Source organism: Geotrypetes seraphini, chromosome 11, assembly GCF_902459505.1.
Source record: "Geotrypetes seraphini chromosome 11, aGeoSer1.1, whole genome shotgun sequence".
Lineage (NCBI taxonomy): Eukaryota > Metazoa > Chordata > Amphibia > Gymnophiona > Dermophiidae > Geotrypetes > Geotrypetes seraphini.
The window spans coordinates 97,334,964-97,360,054 of NC_047094.1; the positions used below are offsets into that span (position 1 = coordinate 97,334,964).

General features: G+C 42.6%; 1 protein-coding gene across 16 annotated transcripts in view; it reads right to left on the bottom strand.

Moving 5' to 3' along the window:
• The window catches only part of FAM217B (family with sequence similarity 217 member B), a 91,617-nt gene that overhangs the window by 57,564 nt on the left and 8,962 nt on the right, over positions 1-25,091 (bottom strand). For 2 of the 16 annotated variants that reach the window (XM_033914437.1, XM_033914453.1), the window contains exons 1-4: positions 10,757-10,848; positions 8,948-8,983; positions 6,772-6,810; positions 6,105-6,285 (exon numbers count right to left, since the gene is read on the bottom strand). In XM_033914437.1, coding sequence (XP_033770328.1) covers positions 6,105-6,199 — 95 coding nt within the window. In that variant the 5' untranslated portion in view covers positions 6,200-6,285; positions 6,772-6,810; positions 8,948-8,983; positions 10,757-10,848. Of the gene's footprint in view, positions 1-6,104; positions 6,286-6,771; positions 6,811-7,093; positions 7,141-7,391; positions 7,699-7,900; positions 7,979-8,947; positions 8,984-10,756; positions 10,855-25,091 lie in introns of those variants that run through there. The other 14 variants (XM_033914444.1, XM_033914440.1, XM_033914442.1 and 11 more) reach the window with 14 other exon arrangements.

A 25,091-nucleotide genomic window follows, 5' to 3' on the forward strand; every position in this document is an offset into this window, starting at 1 on the left:
ATAAACAAATTATGTTTCCTTGAAATGTTTCATTGAGCGCTATCTATAAATAAGGTATCATTGTACTTAATACTTAAAATTTAGAAAATAACAGCAATTTAGTTTTCAAAGTTTTTCCCTGCAATCTTTCATATTTATCCAGTAAGAATAAATTCTGTCAAGATTTGTTGAGCCTCCATCTTGAAGGTGACTCTTAACAAACATGCATCAGCATTTCCAAATGCTCTAAATGTAAACGATTCCTTTGTTTAGTCTTCAAAATTGTTCATTAGACTAAAACCACGCTCACAATCTGAACTAGATGCTAAGAATGTGGCGCCAATGTCCATCAATTTTGCTAAATCTGCAAATTGATCATTCTTAAATGCAAATTTCGTCATATCTGGAAAGCTATTTATCATATTGCTTTTGATTTTTTCTGCAACAAGGAATTTAAAGTCATTGTATTGCTGAATAATAATACTTTCCGAAGTCAAAGTTGCATTGTGATATTGCTGTACAGTCAAAAACAGACCATTCCTCAACTTCATTTTCAGGAAATCTTTCACCCAGATGCAAATATAGGATGTTGATGAAGGTCAATATGGAATTAGTATCCACTGAAACACACAACTCCATCGTCTTCGTCATAGGTAAATATTTCACACAGTCGAACATGCATTGTATTTCAAGATTCCAGTGTCTCCATTTCAACAATTTCTTCAAGCCATTCAGACCTAAAAGCTGTTGCAGCTATCTTGCATTTTACACTTTTCACCATTTGCGGTTTAGACATTTTAAGAGTTATATCTGGTTGCAATTTAATAAACGAATACAGTTATACAACCGCAGTACCACGCTGCACACTACGATTCCAATATGGCGGAACTTCAGGAAGTCAAAGAATCAGAAGTGTTTCATATCCTATGGGCCATAGGCTATGGCCTTATTGGGCACATGATGTGTCAAGTTCAACTGCCAAAGATAACGGAATCACGTGAATGACTTAAAATTTATATTATAGCGCTTCAATAAATATGATAAATGGGAAATCGGAACAGCTGGTCTTCTGCAACATTTCATTTTAGCAGTGAAAATCATTTTAGGCAAAAAAATTTTTTGTGCGCACTATTTTAATTTGTGTGCCTCGGTTCGGCAAGTTGTGTGCGCGCGCACAAGCGCACAGCTTAGAGGGAACAGTGACCACAACCCCCCCTTGCCTGCTCGCCCTGTCCAGCAGTAGCCCTTCTCCCTTCCTTTTATCTCCCCCATTTCCAGCAGCACCCTTCCCTGCTCCCCCTGTACAGCAGCAGCAGCCCTTCTCCCGTCATTTTATATCTCCCCCTGTCCAACAGCATCTCTTCCCTGCTCTCCCTGTCCAGCAGCAGCCCTTCTCGCTTCCTTTTACCTCCCCCTCTGTCTAGCAACATCTCTTCCCTGCTCACCCTGTCCAGCAGTAGGCCTTCTCCCTTCCTTTTGCCTACCCTCCCTGTCCAGCAGTAGGCCTTCTCCCTTCCTTTTACCTACCCTCCCTGTCCAGCAGCACCTCTTCCCTGCTCCCCCTGTCCAGCAGCTGGCTTCCTGGTCGTTCGTGTCTGCCCTCCTCTTCAAAAGCAGCCTGGTGAAGATCGCGGCTGGCTGTAGTAAACGTTGCAGGCTGCTCTCCAAGTCGGTAGCACGTTCCCTCTGACGCTATCCCGTGCATCAGAGGGAATGTGCTACTGAGAGGCAGAGCTGCCTGCAAGGTTTGCTACAGCCGGCTGCGATTCTCAGCAGACTATTTTGAAGAGGAGGGCAGACAGAAGAGCAGCAAAGGGCCTTACAGTGCTCCCTGGTTGCTGTGGAGAGGTCTGCTGCTTCGGTGGACTGGATGGAGGACTGCCGCTTCGATGCCTGGAGGAGCTGAAGAGCAGGGAGGCCCGCGCTTTACAATTTCTCTGGCGGCCACTGGCACAGCTAAGTGCGCATGTGCACTCTTGCCGGCCATGGACCTACGGATCACGCAGGTAGGAGTGCACATGCGCACTTAGCGTTTTACTATTAGTGATGTACCTTCAACAATTGTCCAGTTCCTGTTTTGGCCTCTGTGTTCCTCAAATCAAAGCACATGAAAATATATATATATATTGCATACTAAAACATTTTTGGTGTAAAGAGAACTCCTTTGCAAAACCAGGTCTACTTTTGGGTGTTAGTTGGGCACGAGTTATGTGGATGCAACTTAGGCATCACTTAGGTGTTCTGGAGGTGTCTACATATAGGTGAACAGGGCTTCAATTTTTTGCCGTATAAAAAGACTCCTCTTTAATAATGGGGAAAACATGTTTAATAATGCATTACTTAAGCAAAGTACATGAAAAATATATATACTGTATATTGTATACTAAACCTTCTATTTTTTGGTATAAAGAGGACTTCTCTTTGATAATAATTGAAAATGAAGTTTAATAATGCACTACATGTGCAAAGCACATGATAAAATGTATTGCATACTAAACCTCACTCCCAAAGTTTAAGAAAATAAGAAGAGAAACCCTACTCACAATGGCTGTGGCTTAGAGCAAGTACACGACTGATGCACAATCTTGACATCATCAATATGCACCTAGATAGCAAATTGTCACTAAAAAAAAATAGGAATATGTGCTGGGGTACCTCACCATACTAGGGATTTGAACCCATGACCTGTGGAAGATGGCGGCAGTGCCTTTAATCACTGAGCCACATGCACTTCCTTTTAGGTAGTGGTTCTGCCATGTGAGATGATATCTTAGGAGATCATACCCATCTCGGGATAAAAATGTTTCCCTCTGTACCCTGGAAAGGGCAGAGTGCAAATATAAATGGCAAAGTCCACAACCCATACTTTCTTATGAGACCAAAAAGAAGGTGTTAAGGTACTGGAGGGGTGTGTGTGTGGATTTGAACCCATAAACTGTGGAAGATGGAAGAAGTGCCTTTATCCACTTAGCCACAGGCACTTCTTTTAGATTGGGGTTCCTATTATTTTTTAGTGATATGCTGTCATGTAGGTGCATATTGATGATATCATAATGATGTTAAGATTGTGCATCAGATATATCCACTGGCTCTGAACCACAGTCATTGTGAGTAGGGTTTCTCTTTTTATTTTATTTTCTTAACCTTTTAGAAATGAGGTTAGTATGCAAAATACATTTATTTAATGTGCTTTGCTTGAGTAATGCATCATTAAACATCTTTTTCTATTATCAAAGAGGAGTCCTCTTTACCTCCCAAAATAGAAGGTTTAGTATGCAATATACCGTATTTTTTGCTTCATAAGACGCACCTGACTACAAGACACACCCTATATTTAGAGGAGGAAAACAAGAAAAAAACCCCATTCTGAACCAAATTCTCCCTGCCAGGCTCTGCACTCAACCCCACACTCCCTGCCAGGCTCTGTACCCTATTCTCCCTCTGGTGGTCTAGTGGTAGGCCGGGACAGGGCACAGGGAAGGCAGGCCTAGTGGCAAGTCCAATGCTGTATTGACATCACTGGAAGCTTTTCAAAACCCAGACAAAATGCTGAGTTTTGAAAAGCTGTCCGGAGGACATGTCTGGTAACCCTACCCCCACCCTCACAGTTTGCAGCCTTAACTCTTCTTGATGGTATAGCCAGCTTCTGGAGCGCAATATAGGGGGATACACATTCAGTCAGATATCGTGGGCCATGTGATTACTATGTAACAACTGATTTAGGGTAAATTACCATAAAAAACACAGACACTCCATGAAAGCAGCTGCCAACTTCAGTCCATCTCATATTTCTTCTCTCTCCATGTCCACCATCTTCCTTCTGCAGCCTTATCTGTCCTGTGTAACAAACATCTCCCTTCTATATCCTGTTCCTTTCCTTCCTCCTGTTTCTACATCTGCCCTCTCATATTCAGCATTTTCCTTCTGTGTGTGTGTGTCTTATCCTGTATTTAATCCTCTTTCTCCCTGTTCCCCTGTGATCAGCGCACCATCTTCTTCCATGCGCACCATCTGTTATGTCTCCCTGTCCCTCCCCTTCTTCCTCCCCCAGGATTAGTATATTGCACTGTTGTTTCCCACCCCTCAACTCCCTCATAGTTCAGTATGACTCTCTCCCGGGTCTCCAGCGTCTTTCCCCTTCTCTCTATCCAGCACGGAAGGAGTGGGCTCGGGGGGAGTTGCAGTCCAGCAACCCGTGGCTGTTCCGCAGTATGCCCGCTGCTCTCGTCATCCAGCCGTCCCGCTCTCTGAACAGCATGTGCTAGGTGAAATCCTGGGGCGGCCACACACCATTTCTGCCCGGGTCTCACTGGATCACTGCCATCATTCACCAACACCTTAGAGCCAGTGTTGTCTCCTTAGAGCATCAGGGTCAGTCATGCACGTGCAGGGGAGGCAGCGGACGAGGACTGGATGGCGGGGGCCACTGGGAAGAGAAAGGCATGGGCAAAGAGCCGGGAATCATGGCAGGCGTCCGAGGAGCTTGAGGTGGAAACGGCTCCACCGGTAGGCAGACTGGTGGAACTAGCTGCTGTGACAGGGGCTGTTCCGAATGAAAGGATCATGATCTGGCTCAATCGCAGTTCCACTAACCTCCAAGCAATCAGTCAGAATGGGAGGTGGTCCTCCTATGCGCCCAGCACTGTGGGAGTGTGGAAGGCTGCTGGTGGAAGTGCTGGATTACCAAAAGGTACCGGGAGGGGGCAGTATTCGCTCCAAAAGACACACCCTTATTTCCACCCACTTTTTGGGGGAAAAAAGTGCCTCTTATGGAGCGAAAAATACGGAATATATATTTTCATGTGCTTTGTTTAAGTAATGCATTATTAAACATCTTTTGACCTTAATATCAAACTGGAGTCCTCTATACCCCCCGAAATAGAAGCCCCGTTCACCTATATGTGGACACCTCCGCCACGTCTAAGTTGCGTCCACCTAACTTGCCCAACTAATGCTCAAAAGTAGACCTGCTTTTACAATGCCTATATTTTAGGCGAGACTGTAGATGCATTAGGATGCTGAGTGGCATGCGATTCTGTAAATGAACGTCTATATCAAAGCTATGCCCACGCCTATCCTGTTAGACACAGCTTTTTCTGATGGATGTCCACGAAATTGTGGATGCCTATTTTGTGAATCGCACACAGCCTTTGGACGTCCAGCTTTCAATTATTGCTTGTTAAAGTCATTAATTGGGCTTATTATCCAATTTTTTGGATGCCTAACCATAGGCGTCCTTTACAGACTTAGCCCCTTAATCTTTAGCATATTATACCAGCAACTGTTCTGTTCATCAAATCCAAAACGTGAATACAACCCACATTCTCAAAGATGCAGGGTAGGGGTTCTCAATCCAGTCCTCAGAATATCCAGAATATTCGTTGTAGATATCCTGAAAATACACCTAGCTAGGTGTACCCCGAGAACTGGATTAAGAACTACTGCTATACAGAGAATTTATTTTTGTCGTCAAACTCACCTATGCTTTAACAATTCAGTAACAAAAATAGCACAATTAATACATGAATTGTTAGGGGGTAAGTTATCAATGTAGGCTACTGTTAAGACAGGTTATTTTATCATTAACGCAAGCTATTTTAGCACAGTAATAAGAACATAAGAATAGCTTTACTGGGTCAGACCAATGGTCCATCTAATTACTAATAAACTGGGTTAACAGTAAAATAGCCTATCTTAACAGCTGCCCACATTAAATAGTTTCCCTCCTAAATGATGCTGTATATCTAATGATTAAATTGTTGGGAGTTACATAGTACATATGTTTATAAATCATTTACTGTAAAATCAATATACACTGTATTGTATAATTTGAGGTACAAACCCTTATTTCTAAATCACAGGAATAAGCTGATTTTAGTATTACAAAGGAATATGTTAACCTGTACCAGTCATGATATACATGAATATAGATCTTGGTTATTGTTTCTATGACTTAAAAAACAAAATCTAATTTTGTTAATGTGTCTGGGGTGTTGAGGATTCTACATCTACACCTTTATGGCCTGCTTTTTAGAACTGCCTTCTGCTGCTTGAAGCAGGATCTATACTACAGCTTATAAAATATAATGAATCAAATGCTGTTGAATAGAAGAACATTTTCTTACATTACCATTCGTGTATTGTTTCCTTGGCTTTGGCCTTCTTTCTTCTTTATTGCTCTGTCCAGTAAGGGGGGGCAGTTTGGAATGTCTGGTCCCATAATAGCTTCCTAAGGTTACCTACAACAGGATTCTGCCTTGCCATTTCATCTTATTTTTCAATAAAGGGCTCCAACCTTTATATGCACTGCATCAAAAAAGGAGCAACTGTTACATACAAAAACATTTTTTGCTACATGCAAAACACATTTTCTAGTGCAATTCAAAGTACTTTATACAGTCAGCAAGTCACAATGCATTCTTGATTGCTTCATATTTCCCCTAAGTCTGGTTTTAATCTCTCTCAGCACTATTGATCTTGCCGTGCATTCTTGTTTTTCCATCACCAGGAACCCCTGAACAGGGACAATGTGAGAAGAGAAAACATAACAAGCATAACCCCACCCCCTCCATCCTCTTTAGAGCCGGTCTGACATTAAAAGCATTATTGCTCCAGGACAGCATTTAAGATCCATACCAATTTCTATAGCTGGAACAACAGAGCTTAGTGACTAGATTCGCATCCATCCATGCCGCATTTTCAGTCTTGCAAATGGTTTCTTTTCCTCTCCCCCATTTTAATATCTAATTCATTTTATGTATATTTTGAGCTGTACAAGTTGAGAGAACTCACCTTCAGTACTTAAAAGAAAGATGCTGGTATTCAACTGCGCTACATCCAAACATAAAAACATATAGCTTTACTGTCTTTTGTTACAAATAGACAACAAGGGGTTAACAATAAAGACAGCCTCTTACAGAGGGGAAAAAAAAAAAAGTCCTACAGACTGCTCCATTTTCCTTCAACACAAGGGAATAGCGACATTCTTTTAAAAGATTATTGTGTTACAGTGAGATCAAACTAGTATCTCGGCTACAAGCACATATACACAAGATCTCTCTTTAATAAAGTATAGAAAGAGGTACAAATGTGAGATTGGAATATCCCTTCTTACAAAAGTCAGACCTTTGCAGGTGAAGATGGTTTGGCCTTTGGCAGTGTCTGTGGAAACAGGAATACATGTAATTTGAGTCCTACCTGCTTGGTTTTGTTTTCCTATTGAAACCTAAACAGCTTTAACAGCGTGGTTTATCCTTGTCAAGATGTATACAGTTAGGTACCGGTAAATTGGGACAATATTTGGCAACAATACTTTAAATGCCAGAATCTTCTGCAAACAACAATTCATGTGATTTATTTGTCTATTTAAAAATACCCATAATATTTGCAGATTACAAAGCACACATACATACATAAAATATATTAGGTGCCACTGACATCATCAAGTTCCCGTGGCAGAATACAGAAGTAGACTGCCGGGCCTTCTGCGCAGTATAAATTCAATGTTGTCAGACTACAGATTTACCACCCATCTGGGCAGCAGCAGATGGGCAGTGCTGGATATGGAGGATCGTGTTCAATGCAACATAAAATATACAAAACAATAATACCAAATAAAACTTCAAAAAAAGAACACATCCCTACCCTCCAACTGTAAAAATACTGTTTCATATTCTTTTTCTCCTCCATTATATAAATAACTTTCTATCAACAACACATATTAAACCATAAGTGCCCCTAGAGGCTACAAAAGGTTAGAAATTATTGGATGTTTTGAAATAAATGTTAAAACAGGGCTACAGCCAAAACATGCAGGTAGCCAAAATGTAAAATTTCAGGTGCCCTTTCACAAAGGTGCAGTGAAATCTGGGATTAGAGCATTCTTACACTGGATCTTCCCATGCACTAAATCCAGATTTACCATGGTACAAAAGTTGGACATTTTCATTTATTTCTCTTTTTTAGGTCATGTACTAATCTTCCCATTAGCACAGACAACCTACAAAAAAATAAAAATAATAATAATTATATTACAGGAGTGAACGCAGTGACTGGATAATATGGAAATGCCTGGTCCACCCATGGCATGCCCCCTATAAAAATAAAATTAAATTAAAAAAAAAAAATATATATATATATATATATATTTTTTTTTTTTTTACAAAGTTAATGCACTCTTAGCATGTACAAATAAGCAAAATAATGCTAAATGCTTGAACATGTTTTACAGTTGCCTGTTTTTTTCCCATGTTATGTGCATTTTAGGGCTTAATGCCCTTCAGTAAAAGGCTCCCTGAGATCCACTGGAATCCTAGAGTTGGCAAACAGGTCAGGAAGTTGTAGAAGGAAGTTATGTGTTGGCACCAAGTGTCAAACTTCTAGTGTACAGGTTTTACACCAGTTCTCAAAGCAGAAGTACAGTATGCATATACTTTTTACTTTGAAAACTGCTATGGATACGAAGTACACCTGATAACCTGTACCTATTTGCGCTAGGTAGGCAGGTCCAGCCCAACCATTTACCAAATTAGGCAGTCACCTAGGGCAGGGGTAGGCAATTCCAGTCCTCGAGAACCGGAACCAGGTCAGGTTTTCAGGATATCCACAATAAATATGTATGAGATAGATTTGCATCTCAAGGAGGCAGTGCATGCAAATCCATCTCATACATATTCATTGTGGATATCCTGAAAACCTGACCTGGCTCCGGCTCTCGAGGACTGGAATTGCCTACCCATGACTACTTTTATCCGCAGGAAGAAAGAACATTTTTCAAACAGTCCATCTACCTTTGTAAATGGCTTTTGAAAATTGCCCTCTTTAACAACATATTTACAAAATAATGCTTGATGTTTAAAAGTGTGATGTCCAAGCATCTATTTTCATTTGTTCCGTTAAGGAGGTTGGGATGATTTTGAAGTTTATCAAAATCGTGAGGGCAGCACAAAGAGTCTGAAAGTAAGCTTACCAGATGGTCCGGGTGTCCGGATGGATTTTCAAAACCCTGCAGGGAAGGATGTGGGCACGTCAAGAACAACACACACATCTTATTAACTTACTATAAGGCACACATGTTAAGTGGCACATTTAAGGGCTCCTTTCACGAAGGTGCCCTAGCGTTTTTAGCACGCACGCTACCCAAAAATCTACCACCTGCTCAAAAGGAGGCGGTAGCGGCTAGCGCAGAGGGCAATTTAGCGCACGCTATTCCACGCGTTAAGGCACTAGCGCACCTTCATAAAAGGTGTGCCCACCTACACCTGCCACTGACTTGGTATAAGTGGGTGAACCTTCTTTCTGTGGGATTTGTCCTAGTGTTCTATAATAGCATCAGGACTTGCCATTATAGAAGTGATGCTTATCACACTGCATTGGGGCATCAAAAAGCAGGGCTGGTTTTAGACATGCTGGGGCCCAAGGCAAAAATTAAGGAAGGGGCCCCTGATCTCTTCTCCTTTCTGCCGCCTTCATTTTCAGCAGTTATGGAAGATCTTGAGATTGTTCAAAGACTACAATTCATGCCTCAAGTGATGCATAAGAAAAATCAGAGGGGCTGCAATAACCATATCGGCTTGATGTTTTGCTTGGCTTAAGGCATCCACACTGTGAGAAGACATCCATGAAAACATAGTGTCACCGTGAGTCACCAGGCCGGACCATGCCCCAAAGAGGAAGGTAGACGAAAGAGCCCACAGCACACGGTGCTGACTGAGCAGTTAATCAGTTCCCATTGGAGTAGTGGATTAAGTGATACAAACACCTGTACTTTATTTCTTCAGGGACTCAAAAATTTCAAAAGACTAAAATAACAGTTACTGGAATTCTCCTTTGCAGGCGTCAAGCACAAATTTGGTACTTTAGCTTAAGAATTCCCTTTTCTCAGCAGGCTTTTGTTGCCTCACAGTGTTCAACTCACACTTCACAAGGTTCAACTGAAAAACATGGCTTAGGCCTGTGCCTACCCAAGGCAGGTCTTCTCTGTAGTTCTGCTCCTCTGGACAACAACAAATGCTTCTTACATCAGGATGCTCTTTCAGCTTAGAACTACCATTTCAGTACAAAACATTTCAAGCAATTTTCAAAATCAAAATTCTCACTGGCAGTTTAGACTGGATTTTGCCTCTGAGCTCTTCTGACAGCTGAGCTCAGGGCAGAAAGGGAACTCATCCCACAGCGACTGTTGGTTGTGGTCCCTCACCAATAGGACCCACAATCTAATCAAAAGGAGACAAAAAGAAAACACTCTTGCCACAGCCTGAAAATACAGACATAAGGTAGTTGCACAAACTTCACCTTAAACCTTGCAGAGTTAATTAAACTTTCATTTTGTACAGTTCACCGAGGCAGCCAGCCCCTTTCTCAGCAGTACTTGAGCCGGCAGTTCTAGCCACTAGGCTTGCTTATTGGTTCACAAACAAGGCACACAAGTTTCAGCAAAAACTTCAGTTTTACTCCATTTCAGTTTCCATGGAATAAAGGTCATTTCCAGAATCTCCTTCATAATAGTACATGGCCTCTTCTGAGTCTAACCTCTCTCTATTCTCAGACGTTTCATTAGACTCATCTAGCATTTCACAATCATTATAAGTAGCTCTACCAGAGATCTCAAAGTCCCTCCTTGAGGGCCACAATCAGTCGGGTTTTCAGGATTTCCCCAATGAATATGCATTGAAAGCAGTGCATGCACATAGATCTCATGCATATTCATTGAGGAAATCCTGAAAACCCGACTGGATTGCGGCCCTCAAGGAGGGACTCTGAGACCCCCTGCTCTAACCTGTACATCTGGATGAAGTAAACTGCTTCTGGTTCTTGGGACTGGTCTGGTTTCCTCATAAGATTTCCTCTCCAACTTGGGTTGGTTCAGTGGCTGCCTACCTTGTGAGCATTACTGGTGGCCCTTATAAGCCTCCAAATAACAAGCTGCAGGTGTGGCTTGTTCCTGGCTAAAGTGGAGACTAGAATGTTCTTGGTGTTGCCTTGAACTGGGTCCCCCATGAATGTTGTGAGTTACCCCATACACATCCCACTAGGAACAATATTCCCAGCACTATTGGTTTCACCTGCCTCTTGTTCCCCATTCCATAACCTAGGTCAAGGGTAGGCAATTCCGGTCCTCGAGAGCCACAGGCAAGTCAGGTTTTCAGAATATCCATAATGAATATGTATGAGATGTATTTGCATACACTGCCTCCTTGAGAAGCTAATCTATCTCATGGATATTTATTGTGGATATCCTGAAAACCTGACCTACCTGTGGCTCTCGAGGACCGGAAATGCCCACCCCTGACCTAGGTGAAAACAAATGGGTATTATGCTGCTCACTACTAGACCTTCCCTGGCTGGTTCTGGGCTGAGGTGTCAGTAGTATACTTTCATTTCGGGTCTACATTTGCCTAGCAATTGGCACAGGCGTTTTCCTACTACTCTTCTCAGTCATAGGGTCCACCCTGTGACAATAGCTAGAGGCTCTTGTATTGGGGACACTATTTGGCAACAAGGTGAAAAAGATAATAGATTCCATAAAAGACAATTGTACTACACTTGATATCCTGACCTAGAGGATGACAACATGGAACAAATGAAGTCTTCATAAAAGAAGATACCATTTTATGCCTCAAGAACTTTGCACCCCAGAGGCAGTAACCACTATCAGAAGTCCTATACTGGAAAACTGACTCATCCACAGAAGATATTCTACAATAACAGGTCTGGAAAAAGATAAGAAAATTCAAAGTCAGCTACGCCATAGGCCACAAAATCTATGTGAAATTTTTGACGCCTCTTTTCACTCTGAGATCCCAGTAGGAGGTCATCTCTAGTTGTTTTTAATGTTTAATGTTAAAAAAGGCTTATTATATACCACCCTTCAAATAAGCAAAAGGGCAGTTTACAAAACTGTCAATAGACAGAAAAAGAACTCCAATTTTTAAGATAGTAAAGAAGGAAAAAGAAAAAACCCTGAAATTCAGCCACCACAGCCATCAGGAGATCCCAAGCTAGCTAAATATTATCCTGGAATGCCTGCTTAAATAGGTGAGCTTTCAGGAGAACACAGAACTTCAAGTAGGAAAGTTCTGAGCAAATGTCTAGAGCAGGGGTGTCAAAGTCCCTCCTCTAGGGCCACAATACAGTCAGGTTTTCAGGATTTTCCCCAATGAATATGCATGAGATCTATTAGCATACAATGAAAGCAGTGCATGCAAATAGATCTCATGCATATTCATTGGGGAAATCTTAAAAACCCGACTGGATTTTGGCTCTCGAGGAGGGACTTTGACACCCCTGGTCTAGAGGAAGGGAATTCCAAAGAGTGCGATCAGCAGCAAAGGCAGAATGCCAAGTGGACATGAGCTTTGTCATGGAAGAGAGAGTGGGTTGGCTAAGTAATGGAAGTCCTAGGTACAGGGTTTTAAAAGTGAGAGTCAGAGCTTTGTGCACAATGCGGAACTTGACAGGTAACCAGTGATTTACTTTTACAGATACTCAGCATTATAAAGGAAGATTACAGGCTTAATTTTATACATAAGCCAACATACCGATCATCTTGAAAGGTAACAGCTTCTTTATACCAGATAATTCAGCTACAACAGGAGGTATAGCATCTTTTACAGATCAACATGATCGAACCTGTGCGGCCTCATCAATGCAACACAGGGTTCTATTCAGCACAGTTACTTACCGTAACAGGTGTTATCCAGGGACAGCAGGCAGATATTCTTGACTGATGGGTGACGGCACCGACGGAGCCCCGGTACGGACAATTTTAGAGTGATTGCACTCTAAGAACTTTAGAAAGTTCTAGCTAGGCCGCACCGCGCGTGCGCGAGTGCCTTCCCGCCCGACAGAGGCGCGCGGTCCCCAGTTAGGATAAGCCAGCTAAGAAGCCAACCCGGGGAGGTGGGTGGGACGCAAGAATATCTGCCTGCTGTCCCTGGATAACACCTGTTACGGTAAGTAACTGTGCTTTATCCCAGGACAAGCAGGCAGCATATTCTTGACTGATGGGTGACCTCCAAGCTAACAAAAAGAGGGATGGAGGGAAGGTTGGCCATTAGGAAAACAAATTTTGTAAAACAGATTGGCCGAAGTGTCCATCCTGTCTGGAGAATGCATCCAGACAATAGTGAGATGTAAAAGTATGAACTGAGGACCAAGTAGCAGCCTTGCAGATTTCCTCAATAGGAGTGGAACGGAGGAAAGCTACAGACGCTGCCATAGCTCTAATCTTGTGGCCTGTGACAGAACCTTCCAGTGTCAGGCCCGACTGAGCATAACAGAAGGAAACGCAAGCGGCAAGCCAATTAGAGAGGGTGCGTTTAGATACAGGGTGACCCAACTTGTTAGGATCAAAGGACAAAAACAGTTGAGGAGATGATCTGTGAGGTTTGGTGCGATCAAGATAGTAAGCCAGAGCACGTTTACAATCCAAGGTATGCAAAGCCTGTTCACCTGGATTAGAATGAGGCTTTGGGAAAAAAACAGGTAGAACGATGGATTGGTTAAGATGAAACTCAGACACAACCTTAGGAAGGAATTTTGGATGTGTACGGAGAACGACCTTATCATGGTGAAAAACAGTGAAAGGTGGATCAGCCACCAGTGCATGGAGCTCACTGACCCTCCTGGCAGAAGTGAGAGCTATAAGAAAGACCACTTTCCAAGTTAGAAATTTAAAATGCGTTGTGGCCAAAGGCTCGAAAGGAGGCTTCATTAACGCAGAAAGAACCACATTAAGATCCCATACAACAGGAGGAGCCTTAAGAGGTGGCTTCACATTGAAAAGGCCCTTCATGAACCTTGAAACTAAGGGATGAGCTGAGAGGGGTTTTCCATGAATCGGCTCATGAAAAGTTGCAATAGCACTAAGGTGGACCCTTATCGAAGAGGATTTAAGACCAGAGTCAGATAAGGACAATAAATAGTCCAACACCAGTCCCACTGCTGTAGATATGGGATTATGGTGATGTAACAGGCACCAGGAAGAAAAGCGAGACCACTTTTGTTGGTAACATTGAAGGGTAGACGGCTTCCTGGAGGCATCAATAATAGAACGGACAGGCTGAGACAGGAGAGCATGAGCTGGAGTCAGCCCGAGAGATACCAAGCTGTCAGGTGCAGAGACTGTAAGTTGGGATGAAGTAGTGTTTGCTGATTCTGTGTAAGCAGTGAAGGAAACAGAGGAAGAGGTATGGGTTCCCTGGAACTGAGTTGAAGTAGAAGGGAAAACCAATGCTGTCTGGGCCACCGTGGAGCTATGAGAATCATGGTGGCTTGTTCCCTCTTGAGCTTGAATAAGGTGCGCAGCATGAGCGGAAGAGGAGGGAATGCATAAAGGAAGAGATTGGTCCAATCCAGGAGAAATGCATCGGGTTCCAGACGGTGAGGAGAGTAAAGTCTGGAGCAAAACAGGGGCAGTTGATGGTTGTGGGGAGCTGCAAAAAGATCCACTTGAGGTGTGCCCCATTGGGAGAAAATGGACTGGAGAGTCGAGGAGTCGAGAGTCCATTCGTGAGGTTGAAGAATTCTGCTGAGATTGTCTGCTAAGCAATTCTGTTCCCCTTGGATGTAGACTGCCTTCAGGAATAAGTGACGAGCAGTCGCCCAGGTCCAAATCCTTAGAGCTTCCTGACATAAGGGATGGGATCCCGTCCCTCCCTGTTTGTTGATATAGTACATTGCAACTTGGTTGTCTGTGCAAATGAGAAGAACCTGAGGAAACAGGAGATGTTGGAAAGCTTTGAGAGCGTAAAACATCGCCCTGAGTTCCAGGAAATTGATGTGGTGTTTCTTTTCCTGTGTGGTCCAAAATCCCTGAGTTTGGAACTCGTTCAAGTGAGCTCCCCATGCATAGGGGGAGGAATCCGTGGTAATGACCAGTTGATGAGGAGGTAGATGGAACAGCAGACCTCTGGATAGATTTGATGATTTCAACCACCAAAGAAGCGACTGTCGAAGAGACGAGGTCACAGATATGTGTTGTGAACAAGGATCCGTCGCTTGTGACCACTGAGTCGCTAGGGTCCATTGAGGAGTACGCAGGTGGAGACGTGCGAAGGGAGTGACATGTACTGTGGAGGCCATGTGTCCCAAGAGCACCATCATGTGATTCGCAGAGATGGAAGGTTGTTGGAACACCTGCTGACAGAGATGAAGGATGGTGTGAAGGCGGTTTGGAGGAAGAAAAGCCCTCATCTGAACAGTATCCAGAATGGCTCCAATGAATTGAAGTCGCTGAGTTGGAATGAGGTGCGACTTGGGTAGATTGATTTCGAACCCCAACAGTCGAAGGAAGTAAATGGTCTGATCCGTGGCTTTGTGAACGGACTGAGGAGAAGGAGCCTTGATGAGCCAGTCGTCCAGGTAAGGGAAGACTTGAAAGTTGTGGGAGCGGAGATAAGCTGCGACCACAATCAGACATTTGGTGAATACCCTGGGCGAGGAGGCTAGGCCGAAGGGTAGCACCTTGTATTGGTAATGATGTTGGTTGACAAGAAAGCGAAGATATTGTCTGGACATCAGATGAATTGGAACGTGAGTATACGCCTCCTTGAGATCGAGGGAACATAGCCAGTCTTCCTGAGAGAGAAGAGGATATAGGGTGGCAAGAGATAACATCTTGAACTTCTCCTTGACCAGACATTTGTTGAGCTCCCTGAGATCTAATATTGGTCTGAGATCTCCGGTCTTTTTGGGTACAAGAAAGTACCGGGAGTAAAATCCTAGGCCTTGCTGGTCCAGAGGAACTGGTTCGATGGCATTGAGAAGAAGGAGGGATTGAACCTCCTGAGCGAGGAGGAGGGACTGAGCCTTGTTGGAAGCAGACTCTTTTGGCAGACTTAATGGTGGAGGAGTCTGAAAGTTTAGAGAGTAGCCGTGGGCGATTATAGCAAGTACCCACTGGTCGGAGGTGATTGCTTCCCAGCGAGATAAAAAAACTTGTAGTCGACCTCCTATGGGCTGAGGCAGAGGACATGAGGGAGGAAGACTGGCAATGTTCTGGAGAAAGGAGTCAAAAGGGCTGTGTCGACTTAGGTTGAGTAGCCGGTTTGACAGCAGGCTGCTGTTGTTGACGAGCCTGTTGCTGCTGCTGACGCTGTCTGCGAGGTTGAGGAGGATGAGGCTGGGCCGGCCGAGCAGAAAACCTCCTTTGATATGAAGATTGTTGCCTGAATGGACGAGGAGGAGGAGGTTTCTTCTTGTTTTTCAACAAGGTGTCCCACCTAGTTTCATGGGCGGAGAGCTTTTGTGTGGTGGTATCCATGGACTCCCCAAACAGCTCATCCCCTAGGCAAGGCGCATTGGCCAGCCGGTCCTGATGGTTTACATCCAATTCTGAGGCCCGCAGCCATGCCAACCTTCTCATTGCTACAGAGATAGCAGTAGCACGAGATGTCAGTTCAAAAGTATCATAAATAGAACGGACCATAAACTTCCTGAGTTGCAGAAGACTAGAGGTACATTGTTGAAAAGCAGGAAGTTTACGGTCCGGAATATACTTTTGAAAAGAGGTTACCTGTTGAATGAGGTGCTTCAGGTAAAACGAGAAGTGGAAAGCGTAATTACTTGAACGGTTGGCCAGCATGGCATTTTGGTAAAGACGCTTTCCAAATTTGTCCATGGCCTTTCCTTCCCTACCAGGAGGGACAGAGGCATACATACTGGCTCCTGCAGTCTTCTTTAGGGTTGACTCTACCAACAGGGATTCATGGGGAAGTTGGGGTTTGTCAAATCCAGGGATTGGAATCACTTTATATAGAGATTCTAGTTTTCTTGGGGCTCCTGGGATTGTCAAAGGAGTTTCAAGATTCTTATAAAAAGTTTCCCTCAAGATGTCATGGAGGGGTAACTTTAAAAACTCTTTAGGAGGTTGATCAAAATCCAAGGCATCCAAAAATGCCTTGGATTTTTTAGAGTCAGACTCTAAAGGAATAGACAGGGTGTCTGACATCTCCTTTAAAAATTTTGTGAAGGAGGAGTGCTCTGGCTTAGCAGTAGTATCCTGCACCGATGGTTCCTCCTCATCAGATGTGTAATCCTCCTCGGTACCGAGGGGATCATCCGAATCGTCCCACAAGTCAGGGTCCCGTACCGATTGTAAACGGCCCTGGGAAAGTGGAGTCGATGTATCAGCATGTTTAGTCTTGCGTACCGATTTACCAGACCGAGTGGAGACGGTACCAGGGGAATGTAGAACGGTACGGGGTTCAGAGAACGGTACCGGTTCCGACCCCGTAGGAATAGCACGCCGTTTTGGTTCTGCTGACAGAACAGGCATGGACAAAGATTTATGTGGTGCCGAAACAGTCGATGCCAGTAGTATAATGGGTACACCTCATGTCAAACTGATTGACAGGTGAGATAAGATAAGGATCGACCAATCAGCGTTCACTTCCGGGTTAAGCCCCGCCCATTGTCCCGCCTTAGTCTCCGCCCATAGCCCCGCCCCCACCCATGGCCACGCCCTAGTCTCCACCCATGGCCCCGCCCCTCCCATAGGAATGAATGGTGGTAGCCCCGCCCATGGCCCCACCCCCCACCCATGGCCCCACCCCACCCTTCACCTAAGCCCCGCCCCTCCCATAGGAATGAATGGTGGTAGCCCCGCCCATGGCCACACCCCCCGCCCATGGCCCCACCCATCAAGCCCCGCCCCCGCCCCTACCCCTCAAGCCACGCCCCCACCCATGACCCCGCCCCCTCAAGCCCCACCCCCGGAAATGCACTTTTGATGACATCACCGGAAATGGGGGCGTGTTTAACCCCGAAAATACGCTTTCTGATGACATCACCGGAAATGGGAGTGCCTGCCCCCTACCGGAAATGCGCTTTTCTGATGACATAGGCGGAAATTGGGTAAATGACGCGGCGGAAATGCGCTTTTCTGAACACGTAGGCGGAAGTAGGGAAACAGACTCGGTCAAAACACCCACCCAGAAAAGAAGCGTCTTTATTTTAACAGTTTTTAGTTAAAAGACAGGGTTTAAGAGCTCACAGATAGAGCAGAGCACAAAACAAAAGGCATTCACAAAATCTTTCCTGCTTTTTAAAACAGAGTAGGGGGCAGAAACAAACGAGAAAAAAAAAAAAGTTGCATTTGCTTTTAACACCCTTTTCAGTAGGAATTCTGAGCTAATGGTTAATGGGTCAGCTCCCCTATTGTCATGGTAACAGCTGATAAGACCCTTGCAACACCCCTCCCCCTGATAAAACCAAGGGGAGAGATGCGGAAGTGTGTTTAAACATGTCTGAACTTGTCCCGGCCCCCCCTACTGTTGTCTTAACAATCTGAAAAAAAAAAAAAACACAAGGCAAAAGTCTTTATTGAAGCAAATTTATTATGATCCACATGCGGCAGGAAGCTATGGAGGCATTAACCCTCTACTTCAAGCGGCTAAAAAGAGTGATATAACAGTTCGGAGAAAAGATGTGGTGGATTGGGTCACCGGTCAAAACGCATACAATTTACACAGACCGGCTAGAATCCATTTTAAAAGAAATAAAACAACAGACAGTGGCAAAGTGACTTAGTCAACATGTCAGCCTTTGCCCCCCTTATAACAACGGTTACAAATACATCTTAACGGTAATAGATAACCTGTCAAAATATGCACGGGTCGTTTCTTTAAAAACAAAAACCGGTCGTGAAGTTACCGAAGCCTTTGAAACAATATTTAATTTAGGGCGTACATCTGAAAAACTTCAAACAGACAAGGGTAAAGAATTTTGTGACCCATAATGATGTTAAAGCAGCTGTAGTGGAAAGATTTAACAGGACTTTAAAATCCATAATACCTTTACTTACCAAGACGTCCTACAGGCTATGGTGTACATCCGTATGGGCACGCGTTTCCGGTTGCCGCGCGGCGGCACACGTACGGCACAAAGGAAACATAAGTTTAACCCCCACCCTGACAGGTAACACCCCCGGAAATACGCTTTCTGGTGACATCACAGGAAAAGGGAGTGCCTGCCCCGACAGGAAATGCGCTTTTCTGATGACATAGGCGGAAATTGGGTAAATGGAGCGACGGATATGCGCTTTTCTGAACACGTAGGCGGAAACAGACTTAGTCAAAACCCCCCCACCCGGAAATGAAGTGGGGTTTAAGAGCTCACAGATAGAGCAGAGCAGAAAACAAAAGGCATTCACAAAATATTTCCTGCTTTTTAAAACAGAGTAGGGGCAGAAACAAACGAGAAAAGTTGCATTAGCTTTTAACATCCTTTTCAGTAGGAATTCAATGTCTGTCACGAAGGCTCGTAGATAGAGTTACTTTCTTAAAGATCGTGATGTAGAAAAAGAGGGTTACCCAAAGACCGAAAAACTGTACGAATCAGACAAAGAAAATATGGATCCCTTTAACACGCAGGTAACTGAAAAAAGGCCTACCAAGAGGCCTCGTAACTTTCTTAAAGACTGTAATGCGGAGAAAGAGGGTTACTCACCGTCTGAAAAACCGATTGACTTGACGGCAGATACCGGGGAGCATACGCACGAATTAACAGATTCTGAAATACAAGAGTTTCCAGATGCTCAAAAGCTATATGATTCAGACATAGAAAATGAAGATGTAGGCTATGAACTACCAGAGGATAATGCTTCAGATATTGAATTTTATGAAGCCGCTGCTGAAGCCGAAGCAACAGACATGTTGGAAAAGCCAGGATCTTTCACGGTAAGAGAGAGAGAGAGAGACACACACGCACTTTTTATTACCAGTGGTCGTTGAAGGGGTTTATGAAGCTGTATGTGTTCATGTGTTTTAAAAAGGAAAATTTATTTCTGTATGTTTGTTTTTTTTTGTAGGGAAGTGGCGGATCTTCACGATCACAGAAACCTGTGGACAAGGTGTACAAGCCGATGATAAATCTATCATGTTTGTGTTTTTTCTGCTCGTTTCAAAGAGAACCGGCGGTGAATGTGCGTAAACCTGAAGATTCTTGTGATTATGGACTGTGGACAGGCATAGGCCTTTCCAAAACACCAACAGAACTTAAATCATTTATAAAGGTCGTTGTATACTGCGTTCTAAATAAATGTCTGCAAGGCGTGAAGGATGAAGATTGTGGAGCCTGCTTAATACGTACTGGGGGGCAAAAACACCACGATTGCTTGATATGGGGACATAAGGAAATACAGCAGAAACTCAAAAAAACTTGTGACATGCTATGCCTAGGACGTGTGGTAAATGTAGTCACATTTGTAGGCTATAAAATGAAAATATTGATGCTTTGTAATGAAAGCATTAATATAATCATTGATTTAATCAGAGATATTAAAACCTCTATAAATGGGCCACGGCTACTCAACAGAATGGTCAATGTCATGAGAGATGGTACATATGTAGAGATTGTAAATGATTTAATCCGTGACACCGATTATAAATCATTCTTCAAAAGAAATGCTTTTTAAAACATGTTTTGTTTTTTATTCTCGGGATTGTGGGAAATACAATGTGTAATGGTATGTTTGTTTGTATAAAAGTTTAAACATTTTATTGTTGTAAAATAAAGATTTTCTTAAAAAAAATAAAAAAAATATAAAATGTGTGGTGTGTTTTAGAAATGTATTATCAACCCAAACTAAAACAATAGAAGGTGTGACAGGTTATAAGGAACTAGGTTCTAGACACGTAGGGGTCATTTTGGTGTCTAAATTGACTAACCAAGACAAACAAGTTCTATCAGAGGTCTTAGACATACAATAAAGCCTTTGTGAACGGATAACCTCTATAGAGGGGATTGTAAGTGTATAAAATAAACTATGAGAAGACCAGCAAGCATTCTGGTTTTTGTGGGTGCTACGCCGGGCCCCCGGATACATCAACTGCTAACATGGTGTGTAGAAAAGGGGCTTTTATTTTTGGTTTTAGGGATATCGTTTTTTCTTTCTCTGAATCTATCATTGCATTTAAAAACAGGAACGGGGATCTGATGGTAGAAATAAACTATCTCTTACCAGAAAAAGACAACGGATATTAAACAGTAAGTGACAAAAGTATTATATGGCACATATGTTGGTTTTTAAAAACAGCATGTACAAAACATTCTTTTTTCGTTATGATTAGACCAAGAAATGGCTGGAGAGCCCACATCTTCTACATCGACATGTTCTAACCAACAACCGGCTCCTTACCGGAAGCCAAAAGATAAACGAAATAGTAGGTATCCTGGTTTTGTAAGGAGACTAGGGTTAAAAGAAAATGTCATTACTTTTATAATGGTTGATGGGGAAAAAGTATTAACGGTTATGCTATGTTATAAATTGTAGATCGGGAAAATGTTAGAAAGTCACAAACAGACACCGTGAAGCCGACAGAAAAAGTTTAACAGCACAGAAGCACAGCCGGACAGCACAGAAGAAGGAGAATGTTATGAAGTTGATAATTATTCTGATAGCAGCAAAAAGTGTCAGAGGATGGTTCAAATAAGGGTGCATTAGGTCCTTCTGAAGATTCAGAACCAATCAACTATGTCCAATTTGTGAAAAGATGGGATCGTAAACTGGACAAGTTTCATGGTGTGCTTTATTCAGAAGAATTTCGTTTCATTAATTTAGACAGGATAACATCATTAAGTGATGCTCAAAATGCTATACGCCAAGGCACCCAACATATCCTGGACGATGTTAACAGCAGAGTATCGCCCGGTGACTACGTACAAGTGCACCTACATTCGTCACTTTTTCACAACTCCTTGTTTTCTGGTAAATTAAATCCCGAATCGCTAGATGCTGATGATTTCTTAGACCAGGTTGCTAAAATCCTTCAAAGTCACAGAGAAACACAGGTCTGTGATTTATACCGTGTTGTTGTACTTGTAATAAGAAACAAGGGTGGTGGGGGGGTCATAGGGTGTTAAAATCTATACTGTTTAGCAAGATTTTGCAGAAAAAAGGATGTATTTAATAGATTTGAATAACACAGGTAATAACCTGTGTTTTGCCGGTAGCCTTACAACCCTTATATCCCCCCCCCTCCCCCCCCCCGTAAAACTCACAGATGCTGAACTGTTAATAGGTGCTGAAAAGCTACATAATGATTTGGGGTGGTCGGTACATAAAAAAAGTCATGCTCGATGATGTAGCAACCATAGAACAACATTTAAAGATAAATATAAGAGTTGTGTTTTATACAAACTCTTGGTGTTGCTTTAAAACATCAGACCAGCCCATTTGTCCAAAAAACGGTTTTCTTATCGCTACATGACGATCATTTCTACGGCATAACCGATGTCAAAAAATTCTATGGTGAGCGTAATTTCTGTACTTTTTGCCAGAAGCCCTATAGTCACGACCACTCCTGTACATTATGGTGCCGTCTTTGTTCGACACAGACATGTTTGAACAATGACGGTATACAGCAGAGGTGTCCTAACTGCAAGATGTGTTGTCGCTCTAAAGACTGTTTAGATAGACATACGCAGCTGGCGCAGAAAAAAGAAGTGGAGTGTTTATCTAAAACACTGTGTCTGAAATGTGAGTCCTATGTGAACGAAAAAACATAAATGTAAGGGTAGGATGTGTAAGCTATGCCGTGAACCCTTAAGCGGTGATGACATACACTTATGTTTTATGACACCCATCGATAAACTCAAAACATCTGAAAAGTATATTATTTACGATTGCGAGTGTATGCAGGAAACAGGCTGGCACATTCCTAATTACATATATGCCGAGGACTTGTACGATACAAGAAAATGGGAATTCAAGGGTCTAGAGTGTATTTTTGCTTTTATACAGGTTTTTTTTTTTTTGTGACAAAAAAAAAAAAATAAAAATTTAAAGACTATACCTTCATAGCCCATAATGCCAAAGGCTATGACGGGTGTTTTGTTCTTAGCCAACTGTTAAAGGAAAAGATGGACACAGATCTGTTGGTTCAAGGTGGTATCGTACAAGTCCTCGGCATATATGTAATTAGGAATGTGCCAGCCTGTTTCCTGCATACACTCGCAATCGTAAATAATATACTTTTCAGATGTTTTGAGTTTATCGATGGGTGTCATAAAACATAAGTGTATGTCATCACCGCTTAAGGGTTCACGGCATAGCTTACACATCCTACCCTTACATTTATGTTTTTTCGTTCACATAGGACTCACATTTCAGACACAGTGTTTTAGATAAACACTCCACTTCTTTTTTCTGCGCCAGCTGCGTATGTCTATCTAAACAGTCTTTAGAGCGACAACACATCTTGCAGTTAGGACACCTCTGCTGTATACCGTCATTGTTCAAACATGTCTGTGTCGAACAAAGACGGCACCATAATGTACAGGAGTGGTCGTGACTATAGGGCTTCTGGCAAAAAGTACAGAAATTACGCTCACCATAGAATTTTTTGACATCGGTTATGCCGTAGAAATGATCGTCATGTAGCGATAAGAAAACCGTTTTTTGGACAAATGGGCTGGTCTGATGTTTTAAAGCAACACCAAGAGTTTGTATAAAACACAACTCTTATATTTATCTTTAAATGTTGTTCTATGGTTGCTACATCATCGAGCATGACTTTTTTTATGTACCGACCACCCCAAATCATTATGTAGCTTTTCAGCACCTATTAACAGTTCAGCATCTGTGAGTTTTACGGGGGGGGGAGGGGGGGATATAAGGGTTGTAAGGCTACCGGCAAAACACAGGTTATTACCTGTGTTATTCAAATCTATTAAATACATCCTTTTTTCTGCAAAATCTTGCTAAACAGTATAGATTTTAACACCCTATGACCCCCCCACCACCCTTGTTTCTTATTACAAGTACAACAACACGGTATAAATCACAGACCTGTGTTTCTCTGTGACTTTGAAGGATTTTAGCAACCTGGTCTAAGAAATCATCAGCATCTAGCGATTCGGGATTTAATTTACCAGAAAACAAGGAGTTGTGAAAAAGTGACGAATGTAGGTGCACTTGTACGTAGTCACCGGGCGATACTCTGCTGTTAACATCGTCCAGGATATGTTGGGTGCCTTGGCGTATAGCATTTTGAGCATCACTTAATGATGTTATCCTGTCTAAATTAATGAAACGAAATTCTTCTGAATAAAGCACACCATGAAACTTGTCCAGTTTACGATCCCATCTTTTCACAAATTGGACATAGTTGATTGGTTCTGAATCTTCAGAAGGACCTAATGCACCCTTATTTGAACCATCCTCTGACACTTTTTGCTGCTATCAGAATAATTATCAACTTCATAACATTCTCCTTCTTCTGTGCTGTCCGGCTGTGCTTCTGTGCTGTTAAACTTTTTCTGTCGGCTTCACGGTGTCTGTTTGTGACTTTCTAACATTTTCCCGATCTACAATTTATAACATAGCATAACCGTTAATACTTTTTCCCCATCAACCATTATAAAAGTAATGACATTTTCTTTTAACCCTAGTCTCCTTACAAAACCAGGATACCTACTATTTCGTTTATCTTTTGGCTTCCGGTAAGGAGCCGGTTGTTGGTTAGAACATGTCGATGTAGAAGATGTGGGCTCTCCAGCCATTTCTTGGTCTAATCATAACGAAAAAAGAATGTTTTGTACATGCTGTTTTTAAAAACCAACATATGTGCCATATAATACTTTTGTCACTTACTGTTTAATATCCGTTGTCTTTTTCTGGTAAGAGATAGTTTATTTCTACCATCAGATCCCCGTTCCTGTTTTTAAATGCAATGATAGATTCAGAGAAAGAAAAAACGATATCCCTAAAACCAAAAATAAAAGCCCCTTTTCTACACACCATGTTAGCAGTTGATGTATCCGGGGGCCCGGCGTAGCACCCACAAAAACCAGAATGCTTGCTGGTCTTCTCATAGTTTATTTTATACACTTACAATCCCCTCTATAGAGGTTATCCGTTCACAAAGGCTTTATTGTATGTCTAAGACCTCTGATAGAACTTGTTTGTCTTGGTTAGTCAATTTAGACACCAAAATGACCCCTACGTGTCTAGAACCTAGTTCCTTATAACCTGTCACACCTTCTATTGTTTTAGTTTGGGTTGATAATACATTTCTAAAACACACCACACATTTTATATTTTTTTTATTTTTTTTAAGAAAATCTTTATTTTACAACAATAAAATGTTTAAACTTTTATACAAACAAAC